The sequence below is a fragment of the Mirounga leonina genome, unplaced genomic scaffold (genome assembly GCF_011800145.1).
Source record: "Mirounga leonina isolate KUSES-001 unplaced genomic scaffold, KU_Mleo_1.0 Mir_224, whole genome shotgun sequence".
Classification (NCBI taxonomy): domain Eukaryota; kingdom Metazoa; phylum Chordata; class Mammalia; order Carnivora; family Phocidae; genus Mirounga; species Mirounga leonina.
In genome coordinates, this window is record NW_023270615.1 from 20,887,493 (window position 1) to 20,902,062 (window position 14,570).

The window sequence follows — 14,570 nt, forward strand, 5'->3', positions numbered from 1 at the left end:
TCAATTTTAAAACCAATTTGAATTTTAAAAAGCAAGCAAGAATGAAAAAAAAAAAAAAAAAGAAGAAACAACAAACCAACCAGAGAACAGGCAGGAGAAGTAGAAAGCAAATAGTCAGAAAATAGATCTAAACCTAAACATATCAAGTATTACATTAAATATAAATAGACTAAATGTTCCAATTAAAAGACAAAGACTGTCAGATTGCATTAAAAAACTCCATATGCTAATATAAAGTATACTGAAAATATAATACTATAGTAAGATTGACAGTAAAATGATAAAAAATTATATCAAGCAGCTGTGTACCAAAAGAAAGCATATATATTACCAAAGTAGATCTTATGACCAAAAAGCACTACTAGAGATATAAAAAGTACCTAATGATAAAAGCACAAGATATAACAATTCTAGATTTGAATATACCTATAACATAGTCTCAAAATATATTAATAAACATGACCAAACGACTTATAAATATTAAACTACATCCAAGAATAAACCCAAGGGATGATATAGTTCAAAAACAAAGGAGACTCTATTATTATTTTTAAACTGAAAATTAAAACTGAGAACACAACAGTGAAAAACTGGCAAAGAATTTAAATATCCATCACTAAATTGTTTGTTAAATAACTTATGAAAACAGAGTGGACAAACCAGATGGATTTATATATATTGACATATATGTCCACAATTTATTAATAAGTGAAAGGAAAATAGGTAGTAGCATAAGATATATTGAACAATTCTATTTGTTTCAATATGTATGTTCGTATATGTATAGAGGGGTCACAAAAAATGGACTAGACTAGAGGGTGGAAAACTAGGGCCCGTAGGCCATATTCTGTTTTTTTAAACAAAGTACCATCGGAACATAGTCATGTGCATCTGTTTACTTACTGCCTGGAGCTACTTTGGGCTATAACATCAAAGCTGAGTGGTTTCAACAGAGACTGTTGGACCTCAAAGCCTAAAATATTTACCTTTTGAACCTTAAAGAAAAAGTGTGCCTACCCTTGTACCAAACTATGAGTTATGGTTAAGGCAACACATCTTTTCTGCCTTATAAACATATGCATCATTTTGAGTTTTTAAAACATATATCCTACTTTTACAAATTTAAACATCTTAAGAAACCACTGATAAAGACTGTAAACTCTGGAGAGAGAAAACTGTATGAACATGGCTTGTATCTTTATTTTTTAATTTAGTTTTATTTTTTTATTTTTTTATTTTTATTTAATTTTTTTTTAAGATTTTTTTTTATTTATTTATTTGACAGAGACAGAGACAGCGAGAGCAGGAACACAAGCAGGGGGAGTGGGAGAGGGAGAAGCAGGCTTCCCGCTGAGCCGGGAGCCCGATGCGGGACTCGATCCCAGGACCCTGGGATCATGACCTGAGCCAAAGGCAGTCGCTTAACCAACTGAGCCACCCAGGCGCCCTAGTTTTATTTTTTTAAAAGTTTATTTATTTAAGTAATCTCTACCCCAACATGGGGTTTGAACTCATGATCCTGAGATCAAGAATCGTGTATTTTTCCAAATGAGCTAGCCAGGTGCCCCACGGCTTGTATCTTTAAATCTCTTCTGGGCTTTCCTATGGACAACAAACTGGAGCCCACCCTAAGGAAGACCTTGCTGATGGAGCTGCCTGAGCACCAAAGACAGAGAGTCCGTCAGTACTGGGAAGGAGGAGACTTCACGGACTCGCTGCAAGTCTGAGCGGTACACAGTGGAGCACCATTATAAATGACCGAGGTTGCTAAGAAACAAAGCTTCACCTGAGCACAACAGAATACAAACTTGAAGTAGGATCATCCATCAAGGAACACTCAGTTCTGGCCACAAGAAACAAAGCAAAAGAAAACCGCATCTAAGAGTTAAGAGAAAACCTTGGGAAAGAGATCACCGTATGGAAATGGTTTGTTCATAAGTTATCACTAAAAGGCTCCACCTAGTTATACATTAGATTTTGCCTGTAAGCAGTGTGCAGCTATCTATTAAAAAACCTCTGTATCTGTTCCTCTAAACCAGGGCTTCTCCATCTAGACACTTCTGACGCGGTGGGCCCGCCAGTCCCTTGTCGCGGTGGGCGGTCGTGGGCTCTGTAAGACATCCAGCAGCATCCAGTCCCCACCCGCATGGGGAGTCAGCAGCGCCCCTCCCAACGGTAACTAGTGAAGAGAGTCCAGACACCGCCAAGCGTCCCTGGGGGCAAAGCCGTCTCTGGCTGAGATGCACGGTTTTCAGTGGTGGGCTGGCAAACTTGGCCTCAAAGGATTTTTAGCTTTTGCAGGCCACAGGTTAGCATGTGTTGAAACCACCCAACACACCCTTTAGTGGAAAAGCCACCAAAAGTAGTGCACAGATAAACGAGCGTGGCTGCTCAATAAAGCTTCATGTATGAATATTGAGGTTTTAACTTCATATGGTATGAATTCTTCTTCTTCTTTTAAATCTTAAAACCATTTAAAAACATAAAAGCCACTTTGGCTTGTAGGCTGTATTTAAAAACAAGCAGCAGGTGACTCCGCGTGGCCTCCAGTCTCCAATTTCCTGACCACTGATCTAGCCTGTCAACCCCAGAGCCTGGTCCCCAAGGTCCCCCGTGATAGGACTCCACCTCGAGGAAAATGTGAGACCGTACAACCCACTAAGAGGTTCACGCTAGTGGGGATTTTGTTCATTCTGTGACTTAGATGTGTGATTCCATATAGCCACCATCTTACCCTGACATCAAGGTGGTAGCCCAATCCAAATACAGTGGTGAGGACATCTGAAAATTAAAGTGCACTTATTTAAAATGAGCCTCTAAAACCATAACCACAATCAAGAAAATGAACATATCCATCATCCCCAAAAGCTCCCCATGACCCTTGGTAATCTCCTACGCATGCCGGACTGCCAAACCCCTGTCCCTGCCTTGAGGCAACCACTGATACGCTTTCCCTACAGAAGTTTGCGTTTTCTACAAATGGAATCGTGTGTATATCCTTTTGTGTAAGACTTCTTTATTCAACATAAGTATTTTGAGATTTAACCACTGTTGTGGCTACGTGGTGTTCCACTGTCTGGATATATTACAATTTGTTTATCCACTAACATGCTGCTAGACATTTGGACGTCTCCACTTTTTGTCTAACAAAGCAAGCTGCCACGAACATGCACATGTAAGTCTGTGTGTGGACATATGTTTTCATTTCTCTTGGGTGAATATCTAGCAGCAGAATGGCTGCGTAAATGGTAGGTGGATACCAAACTTCTGAAGAAACTGCCAAACCATTTTCCAGTGTTCATGTGGTTTTGCATTACCAACAGCATTTTATGAGAACTCTAGTCACTCTACATACTTGTCACCACTTGCCATGGCCTGTCTTTCTAATTTCAGCCATTGTAGTTGATGTGTACTGCTATCTCACTGAGGTTTTCATCTGCATTTCCCTAATGACTAATGATTTTGAACACCTTTTCATGTGCTTATTTGCCATTTGTGTATCTTCTTTGGTGATGTGTGTTCAAAACTTTGGGCTTTTAAAAACTGGGTTTTCTTTTCATGACTGAATTTAAGACTTCTTTATTCTCGATACAAGTCCCTTCTTGAATAATTATTTTGCAAACATTTTTCCCAGTATGTGGCATTTTCCTATTGTTAACAATGTCTTCTGAAGAGAAAAAGCTTTTGATATTGATGAAGTCCAATTAAAAAAAAAATTTCTTGCTTTTTATTGCTGTTAAATCAAAGGTCACCAGAATTTTGTCCTATGTTTTCTTCTACAAGTTTTACACTTTGTGCTCTTAATCTATGATCTACTTTCTGTACTGTACATGACTACACACCCATTCTAGTCCCATGTGTTGAAAAGATCATCCTTCCTACATTAGATCACTTGGGCACTACTGCTGAAAACCAACTGCCCATGCAGGTTTGGCCTTCTTCTGAACACTCTATTCTGTCCCACTGAGGACTTGTCTATCTCAACACCAGCATCACACTATCGTTACTTCCCCACCCTATGTTAAGTGTTGATATCAGGTAGTGCTATTCCTCCAAATTTGTTCCTCTCTCTTCCAAAGTTGCTTTGGCTATTCTAGGCTCTTTACATTTCCATAGAAATTTTAGAATCACCTTGTCATTAAAAAAAAAAAAAAAAAAAAAAAGCCTGCTGGACCAGGCTTTGTGGCAAAATCTAGGTTTTGTGACAAATCTAGGTTAACTTTACAGAATTGAGAATTTAAACCTGAGTCATCTGACCTATATCCACTGTACGTACCCCCTATATGGTTCTCTTTCCATTTACCTCAGCAATACTTCATAGTTTTCAGGGCCGCAATCTTGTACATCTTTTGTCAGAAGTATCTTTAAGTGTTTCACATTTTTATGCCTTCATAAGCGGTGTTGTATTTTTAACTTAACTGTCTTATTGCTGTTAGCATATAGAAATAATCTTGATTTTTATATATTGATTTTATATATATCAATTTCTTTTCCCGTCTGGATGCATTTTGTTTCTTGGTCTTACATTACTATACTGACTAGAACATCCAATAAAATGTTGACTAGAAGTGGTGAGACCAGACATCCCTTCATTGTTCCTGATCTTAAGGGGAAAATGTTATATTTCAAAATTAAGCACAGTGTGAGAGGTAAGTTTTTTATATATGACAATTCTCAGATTTAGGTACACAGCAAGTTACAATCAACAAAACTACAGTGACACATCACTATCACCAAGTCCATAATTTACATTACAGTTCACTCTTGGCGGCGTACATTCTATGGATTTGGACAAATGTGTAATGATAGCTATCCATCATTACAGGATTATGCAGAGTACTCTCACTGCCCTAAAAATCCTCTGTGCTCCATCTGTTCATTCTTCCCCCTGGCAGCAACTGATCTTTTTACTCTCTACAGTTTTGCCTTTTCCAGAATGTCACAGAGTTGGAATATTACAGTATTGGCCTTTTCAGATTGGCTTCTTTCACTTAGTGATGTGCATTTATTTCTTCCATGTCTTTTCATGGCCTAGTAGCCCATTTCTTTTTAGTGAATAGTATTCCCTTGTGTGGATGGACCACTGTTTATCCATCCACCTACTGAAGGACATCTTGGTTGCTTCCCAGTGTGCTGTAAACATCAGCGTACAGGACTTTGTGTGGATATGTTTTCAACTCTCTTGGGTAAATACTAAGGAGCATGACTGCTGGTTACATGTCAAGAGTATGTTTGGTTTCTAAGAAACTGCCAAACTATCTTCCCAAGTGGCTGGGCCAGTATGCATTGCCTCCCGCCATGAATGTTGAGTTCCTGCTGCTCCACATCCTTCTTGGCATTTGGCGTGAGTGTTTTTTATTTGGGCCATTCTAATAGATGTGTAGTGGTATCTCATTGTTTCTGTTTTTGGTTTTTTTAGAGGGGGGCGGGGAAGAGTGTGCCAGTGGGAGGGAGGGGCAGATGGAGAGAGAAAGAATCTCAAGCAGACTCTGTGCTCAGCACAGAGCCCGAGGCGGCACTCAATCTCACACCCCTGAGATCATGACCTGAGCTGAAATCAAGAGCTGGCTGCCCAACTGACTGAGCCACTCAGGCATCCCATCTCAGTGTTTTAACCTACAATCTGTCTACTATTTTTAAAATCAGTACCTGAGACAGGAGAGTAGAAATTGTGGATGATGAAGGTACATTTATCTTCTTCGCAGTTCCACTTATTCCTTCATGCTGTTTGGAAGCTGTATTATTCAGTGTATAAAGGTTTGAAATTGTTTTGTCTTTGTGAAGAATAGATCCCTGTACCATTACACAATGGCTCTCTTCATGCAGTGTGCTTCTCTATCTTACCTACTTCATCTTATGTTGATATAGACACTCCACTTTTCTTTTGATTAGTTTTACCATGATATAAATTTTCCCATCCTTTTAATTTTAACCCATTTGCATCTTTATATTTAGCACGAGTTTCTTACAGGCAGCAAATAGTTGGGTCCTGCTTTTTAAAAAAAAATCTAATCTGGGGGCGCCTGGGTGGCTCAGTAGGTTAAGTGTCTGCCTTTGGCTCAGGTCATGATCCCCGCTCAGTGGGGAGCCTGCTTCTCCCTCTCCCTGTCTGCTGCTCCCCCTGCTTGTGCTCTCTGTCAAATAAATAAATCAACTGAAAAAAAAAAATCTAACCTGGCAGTCTTTGCTTTTTAATTGTGGCATCGAACAAATTTATGTTTAATGTGATTTATATAAATACGTTCTGGATTATTTTTATTATTCCATTTGATCTCCTTTATCGCCTTATTTGCTATAACTTTTTTTGTTTAGTGGTTATCTTAGGGCTTCCAGCATGCATCTTTAACTTATTACAGCTTATCTTCAAGTGACGTTATTCCACTTCATAGCAAAGAACCTTAAACAGTATGTGCACACATCTCCTCCTCCTTTATGTTTCTGTTCTCATACATTTTAATTCTACTTATGTTATAAACCCCAAAGTACAGTATTATTACACGAACACAGTCTTCATGGACGACTTCTCCCACACCTTTGTGAGCCTGCTAAGTTTTCTCCAGACTCCCAACCGCCTGTTGGGAGCTCTGGAACATGGTCACACGATGGCACATGGTTTGATCCTTCAGAGATACTTGCTGTTCAGTTTGGTTCAGCGGGACCAGAGCAGCCGTTAGTCTGCGGGGGCGGGGACGGTTTACCTTGCTGTACCAGCCCAATGCCCTGTGAAGTGCAGGTTTCCCACTCCGACTGGCAGGCACCCAAACCCTGGCGAGCCTTTTGCAAGCCCCAGGGATTTTCCCTTTGTCCTTTACAGTAGTTCGTCCTGCAGTGTAAGTTCAGTCACACAGACATGCTAATCAGGAGTCCGCTGAAGACCTGAGGTCTCTGCTCTCTATACTCTGCCCTGCAAACTCTTACCTCCCTGAAATCCCAAGGAATGTTCAACTCGGGGCACCCAGGACTCTGGCAGGATCCCCTCCCTGAGCATGAACAAGAACTGCCTCAGGCTGTGAGTGAGACCAGTCACAGGGCTCACCCTGGACTCCCCTCCCCCCGCCAGGGTTCAAGGTCCTGTGCTACTTCATACCTAAGGTTTGGAGAAAAATGCAGCTTCATGTTTTTATCCTGATTTTAAGTTATCTTGGGTCGGGTCTCTGTTACTCCATTTTGGCTAGAAGCAGAAGTCAGATTTGAGCTTTGTCACAAACTGCTCTAATGGCTGACGGGTTCTCTATAAAATGACCATGAACTAACATCCAGCTTCTCCAGGAGTCGCTGCTTCTCGGAGCCACTCTGGTCACTAATGGTGTCACTTGAAGAAATGTCAGCCACACAGGGATGGCAACCCCACAGCTTCATGTTCTTGGCCTTCTGGTGATGTACACATGGAAGAATGTAAAAAACAGGTCTGTGAGTGACACCTGTACTTGGGCAAAGACCCATGGTGGCAACCCCGTGTTTGCTACAACCACCGTAGGTTTCTGCTGACAGAAGGCACAGTATTTGGCTAGACTGGCACTGATTACCCCCAGTTCCTGCACATTTTGGGGGGTGGGCACTGTGGCATGAGGAAGGTCTCGCCTCACCGCCCAGTACGTGGTCTTCCAGTCAGATGCCCTTTGGGGTTCCTACAACCTGCCCATGGGTTTCGAAGCAGACCTGTAATACAGCAGCGTCTGATGTCAATAGAGTACTTTGTTTCATGCAGAAAGGTTGAACCCAATGTTTACAGGGTCTCTTGTCTATTTCCTAAGGTCCCAGCCAGACTGCCGGGTTCACGGTCTATGGCCATGTTTTTGGCCCTTTGAGCTTCCAAAATCCCTCCTCTGCAGCTTTGAATTTTGATCTCTGTACATAGCATCACTTTAAACCTTTACCATTCCTGCCAGGTGACGTTTCCTGAAATTTAACAGTTTTGTACTGACTGACAGAGGTGACCAATGCAGGTTGTGAGGAGTGGGGTAAATCTCATCACCAAGCAAGGCTGCCACTTTAGCCAATGATCCCGGGTCCTTAGCAGCCCTGAGGTTTCAGATTCTCCTCCACACACCCTGCCTCCATCTTGGGGTAGTGACAGCAAGGGAACCTGAGTGAAGAACAGAAGGGATAGATGCCAGGCAGGGGCGAAGGGGGAGACACTGGTTCTCAGCTCCGGGGGCAATGGATGCCACATAGACCTTCCTTGCAGGACTAACCACGGGTCAAAGTGTGTGGCCAGGTGAATCCTTCAACCAGCTCCTACAATCAATCACCTTGTGGAGGGTTTCTCTTTACTTTTTGTGCTACCTGACTTTATAGGGCCCGGACCAGCCTGTCTGACCACAGTACCACAACCACATGTCTCTTAATCACCAGGAGTATAAGTATTCGTTTCTCTGATACCTCTTTCACCTTTACAGCACGCAGGGCCCCGTGCTGCTCTTGAGGCCAGCTAATTAAGAATTACTCTTTGTCTTACATCTTTACAACTGATGCTAGCTTGCTGTTATTTTTATCAGGTGCAGTCATGCCCCCTCCTCTCAGTAAAGACAATTATAAAGCCAGAGGATAGAAGAACCAAACAGCAGACCAGGGGACAGGGCCGTGGTGGCCCAAGTCAGAGGATGGCCTGGCACACAGGTAGCTCGGCCCTGGGTAACCTCTGAAGACACAGCACAGCGGTCCAGAGAGGGCTCGGCAAGCCACGGCTTAGAGGCCAAGTCCAGCAAACTGTTTTGTCACTGGAGTTTTACGGGCACACACGTTTGTGCACCATGGTCTGTTCTCACACTTCAAGGGCCAAGTGGTAGTCATGACAGACAGCGTGTGAAAGCCTAGAATATTTAGTATTTGGTTTTTCACAGAAAAGGCTGGCTCATGCCTGTTCTTTGATCCTGATAGAAGAATTCTACATTCTGATTTGGCAGTAATACACCAGCATAGAGCCCACAAATTAAATGTGTCCTTTCTCCAGGACGCTACTGAGGCACACAAGCAATAATACGCCAATTTTCAAAGGTAAAAATTAGGCACCACTAAATCCGAAATCCTGCTTCCTTCTCATTCTAGAAACTGGATGGTGAAGAAGCAAGCATGAAGTTTGCAGGTTTGCTTTGTTTCCTTCTGCTTATCATTTTTCAAACCGATTTTGGACGAAATGAAGAAATGCCTAGGAAGCAACGGAGGAAGGTGTACTACAGGAGACCAAGGAAAAGCCCCTCGCCTGCCCGCAGGTCCAGTGGGCAGCTGGGGATCCGGCAGGTGATGGTCACACCGGCAGCAACAATTCCTGTGCTTAACTTGGATTACAGCACAGAGGAAAAGTCTGACTCCTTTTTAAGTTTTCTTGGAGTAGAATCAAGTTATAATGTGTTACCAGGTAAGAAACCAGTAAGGGGGGGGGGGAGAGAGAAACAGAACCTCCATGAAGATAATTTTCCAAAAATTTTTTTTCAAGTTATTATATATATTGTTATTAATATAGCATATTTTAAGTTATATTTTCAAGTTAATATGTATTAAATACATTTTCCAAGTTATTATATCAAGATATTCTACTGTATCTTTTGGTTTAGTCTACAATGATAAGTTTTGAAATAATTTAAAATTTCATTTATGGAATGTAATTATAATACAAAATTACTGGAAAACAAAAAAATAATTAGCTATCCCACAACTATATTTATAAAACCATAGTTAGTATTTTGGTTTATTAATTTCTAGTCTGTTTTCTATGCCATGTATTTCAAATAATTGGGTTAATAATATAGATAATATACATATAAGGTTGTAGCCTGCTTTTTCATTTATGATGATAGATCATCTGGGATATAGAAAAATTATTCAAATGATTCTACGAATACATGGCTATGAACTATTTCCCACCAAAATATTTTCAACCAAAAGTGGCATTAAGCCACTGAATTTATTTTATGCAGACCAACTACTGGGTGGGGCTGGGAGGGAGGGAGCGAATGTGAGAGCCCATCTCAGGGTGGGATGTGGGGACAGTGGGTCATCAAAGGACAGGCATCACAAATGACACTAGGTTGGAAGGATAGCATGTCCTCTAACATTCCAATCCAAGTAGTCTTTGTGATGGCCACCTTGGTGGACACACTCACCCACACGTCTGTGACTCTGTACGTAGGGAAATGGAGATACTTCGAAAACACTTCACAAGGACGGCACTGATGGCCTGTGAGCTAGTGCTCAGTAACACAGTAACTCTAAAGAAAGGGTCAGTTGCAACGTCTGGCTCTGCCTTCCCCATCCGCACACTGGGAAGGGTGAGACGTGGGCTCATCATCGGTGCCTTTCCTGCTCTCTGCCCTCTGGCACCCGATGGAACCACACTGCTGTGTCTCTTCAGAATTTAGGTATGGCTGTATCATCTGCTTTGCTCAATGTAATGACACACTTTTAGGGCTCGTGTGGGATTCCCAACCTCCCGTTCCTCTGCTTTGGCCATCAGGGCAGCCTGCTTGGAGATGCAGAAGCCTGCTGATCGTCTCTGGGCCCATTGGGAGCATAGCCCCTGTGTGCCCACGTCGGACACATGGCACAGAGAAGAAATCCCCGAGGCTTGGGGGTGGGTTGCTGCCGCCGTATAACTTAGGCACCCCGGCAGATACAGTATGGAGGCGCAGCTCAGAGTCAGTCACCAGGAGGAGCTCAGTCTCAGAGGCTGAGAGCGGAGCACGCGGAAGCTGCTCTCGGGTCCCTTCTCTGGGGTCTATTTACCCCACTGTTTACGCCACTCTCGTGTGATGCTGGCAGTCCGACTTCACACTGCTCACCGTCATGCACGGGGGCTGGTGACCACACAGGGAGTTTACCAGCTCCGGCTTCTCTTCCAGGAAGGAAAGGACACTGTCTGGTTCATGGGATGACCATGTACAACCAAGCAGTGTGGTCTCCTGAGCCGTGCACCACCTGCCTCTGCTCGAACGGAAGAGTGCTTTGTGACGAAACTAAGTGCCACCCTCCGACGTGCCCCCAAACAGTTACACCTGAAGGAGAGTGCTGCCCAGTCTGCTCTGATGCTGGTATAAGTATTTACCACAACACAGTATCACATGTGACTGAGTCTTCAACTTCCATTGTTTTTATTTTGTTGCTACCTGAAGTTTTAAATTATGATAAACTAGTCATTAAGATTGGCACAGTGATGATAAACAGAGAAGTTATTTGGGAAAATGGATGGTGGGAGGCAGAAAAAAAGATCTTGGCTTCACAGTTCCAGCTCTGTCAGAACCAGAAAACTTGACCAGACCACACTGCCCACCGACGCTTGCTTTGGAGAAGCAGCGGCAGAATCTACAGAGCCAATAGTCCCCAAGTGTCCTGTGAGGGAAGTGTCCTCTGCTTAGTTCCTTACTTGGAGTGGCTCCCTTAATTCAGCTCAGTGTGGGCACAGTTAAGACCACGAACAAAGACAAGGAACTCCTGATGAACAAAGGGAGAGGGGTCTGCACCCAGAGAGAAGAAAGCCTGAGGCCCCAGCCTACCCGCACTCACTACCGCTCGGGAAATCTGGGGAAATGCAGGATGGTGGTCCTGGAGCAGTGCCTGTCTCTTGGGGGCACTGCTTCCTGCAGAAGGTCATGCCACGGGGCCTGCTGAATGTTCACCGTTCCTGCTCTCTTGGGGCTCATACCTGAGGGACAACCGACTCTCAAGAGGGAGGCCTAGCCAGCGCCTTCTGAAATAGATACACATGTGGTAGATGATTTGATGGGAAGGAACAGAGAGACAGTTTCTCTTGTCTATAATCAAGGCAGATTGTTTTCCACGCACACAGGATAGTCTCAGGGTAGGTGTCAACACAACGGCCTCCTACCAGGAAGAACTTTAGAATAGTTAGGAATTGCATTTTGGTTTACACTACCAATTATTTTACTAAGGTATTATGCCTTTAAAAAATGTTAGCAAATACACAGGCAAGATTCAGAAATGATCAGACATTTTTCAAAGGACTTGGAACAATCTTGAAATGCTGTGGTTATTCTGGAAAAATAAACTTGGATATACGGGAAGGATTTTAAATGTTTCAGTATGATAGCTTTAGCTTCCCTTCCCTAAGTTTTTCCTATTTTCCTTTTGCACATTCTGCCAGGGATGTGAAAAAATAGCTCACTGACTTTATAATATATACTGGATTGAAATCTCAAGTAATTCCTTCAAATAGTCACATTTTTGGGTGATTTAGGTATAGTATTAAATAAAAGCATGGCAACGACTCGGGAAATCCACCAGCACTAGTACTCACTCCTCCCAGAGCTCGGGTCACTGTCGGGTGCTCCCCGCTTTCTGCTCATTACACACGCAGGCGAACGCCTGCCACTGGCCGTTCTGCTCCCATCATCATGGGACGATGGGAAGAACTGACATGCATGCCTTTGACTTAAAACAGCATCATCGGAACCCAGGAGGCCTCCCATAAGTGTCAAGTAGTAAAAATTTAAGTAGAGAGTCTGGGAGGGAGAAAGAGGCGAACTTTCTATAGTCCTGAATTTCAGAAGATGCTTTTGGGCCTATGGGGCTGAAAGAAAGTCAGACAAAAATAATAATAAATCTACAAACAAAAGCCAGTTTCACTACCACAAGCAAGTAAAATACATGTTTCATTTTTTTGTTTGATGGTACAGATTTTTACATTATCAATAACCCCGATTAACTGAACAGTATCTATTATAAAGGTCACACCTCATCATATCGTAACCTCACATAGGACTGCTTACCATTTTGCATCATGTGGCAATATTATTTCCTCTTTATTACCGGGTAGCAAGATATTTTAGTAAAAACAAATATTAAGGCCACAGGAAAAAACAAAAATCGCTTAAAACAAATCTTTTTTTTTTTTATTTTAAAGATTTTTATTTATTTATTTGACAGAGAGAGAGACAGCGAGAGCAGGAACACAAGCAGGGGGAGTGGGAGAGGGAGAAGCAGGCTTCCCACTGAGCAGGGAGCCCGATGTGGGGCTCGATCCCAGGACCCTGGGATCATGACCCAAGCCGAAGGCAGACGCTTAACGACTGAGCCACCCAGGCGCCCCAAAACAAATCTTATAAAATAGAAATAAAATTACTTTTAAAACCATTCAAGCAAAAATTCCATAATGCATTTCACATTTAAATTGCACTCAAATACCTGGAGGGAATAATATTTACTAACCTCACTTTCACTATGATTTTTCCTTTTAATAACGTTACACCTCGCCCCTGCCGTGTCCTCCCCGTGCGGCCAGCAACCTCCCATCTGCTGCTCAGTGGTACAGCATTAAGTGATAGAAGTGAATTTTCTGGTGATTCTTCAGAACAAAGAGAACCTACCAATGTACCTCGCAAGCAACTGCCACCTCGTCGGTTGGAAATGGACCAAGTGTTGCAAAAAGAGGAACTTCAATTTGAGGAGGATGAAGAAGAAAGTAAAGATAAAGATAAGGAGCAAAAGAAAGAGACCCCTGGACCTGGAGAGCAGGGGAGACCTCTCAGTGAGGGGTGGAGCAGAGAAGAGGCAGAGGAGAGACCCCGAGCAGAGGGGAGGCGGGCCCATCAACAAGGACATCCAGCAAGGGAGGAGGCAGAGAAGGACGAGGACGACGAGGAGGGGGACAAGGAGGGGGACGAGGATGAGGATGAGGAGCATGACAGCACCCTCAGGGGAGATGTGTTCAGGGCACCCTCCAGACCCCTGGTCCTCCCTCCTCCCAGAGGCATGCCACCTCTGCCCAGCGGGTGCTCCCTGTCCTACAGGACCATCAGCTGCATCAGCGCCGGCCTCACACAGATGCCACGGCTGACAGCACCAGAGATAACAAGCCTGGAGCTCGTTGGTAAGAGATATGGACGTCTGTTCTGTTCTGTGCTTTACAAGTAAGTAACTCTCCTTGCCCTGTGAATGTCATATCTTTGTCTTTCTTTTTTTTAAAAAAAATGATTTTATTTATTTTTATTTATTTGACACAGAGAGAGAGAGTAGGAGAGCACAAGCAGGGGGAGCGGCAGGCAGGCAGAAGGAGAGGGAGAAGCAGGCCTCCTGCCGAGCAGGGAGCCCGATGCGGGGCTCGATCCCGGGACCCCGGGATCATGACCTGAGCCGAAGGCAGACGCTTAACCGACTGAGCCACCCAGGCGTCCCTGAATGTCATATTTTAATTTCGTAATATAAATTGATCCCAAACAGACTAACTTCACAATCTACAATCATATACATAAGCTTTGTAGAAGAAATAGAATGGTTAAGTATAAAGCAAATTTCTCCAAACCAAATCATGATTTCCCATTGACTTTTTCCCTAAAGTCAGCTTTACTGAGGTATAATTGACATGCAGTAAAACTTATTTTTAGCATGTTCTTCTGAGCTTTGACAGATGTGTACAGTTGCATAACCACCCCCACAATCAGGACACAGAACGTTTCTGTCACCTCCCCATGTTCCCTCGCGCCCCTCCTTCTACCAGCCCTGTCTCTGCTGAGCTGATGGGTCGCTTCCAGTTTGGGGCAACTATACATGCAGTTCTATAAATATCCACACACAGAGGTTTGTGTGGACTTAGTTTTCTGTTCAATAAGGTGCACACC

At 43.2% G+C, this 14,570-nt stretch overlaps 2 protein-coding genes across 3 annotated transcripts in view; one reads left to right on the top strand and one right to left on the bottom strand.

The window, feature by feature from the left end:
• Positions 1 to 14,570, bottom strand: part of CENPP (centromere protein P) — a 234,312-nt gene that overhangs the window by 41,812 nt on the left and 177,930 nt on the right. The gene's annotated exons all lie outside the window — the stretch shown is intronic.
• The window catches only part of ECM2 (extracellular matrix protein 2), a 33,170-nt gene that overhangs the window by 4,289 nt on the left and 14,311 nt on the right, over positions 1 to 14,570 (top strand). For both annotated transcript variants that reach the window (XM_035029261.1, XM_035029262.1), the window contains exons 2-4: positions 9,049 to 9,358; positions 10,839 to 11,027; positions 13,235 to 13,822. In XM_035029261.1, the coding sequence (XP_034885152.1) occupies positions 9,073 to 9,358; positions 10,839 to 11,027; positions 13,235 to 13,822 (1,063 nt within the window). In that variant the 5' untranslated portion in view covers positions 9,049 to 9,072. The remainder of the gene's footprint in view (positions 1 to 9,048; positions 9,359 to 10,838; positions 11,028 to 13,234; positions 13,823 to 14,570) is intronic.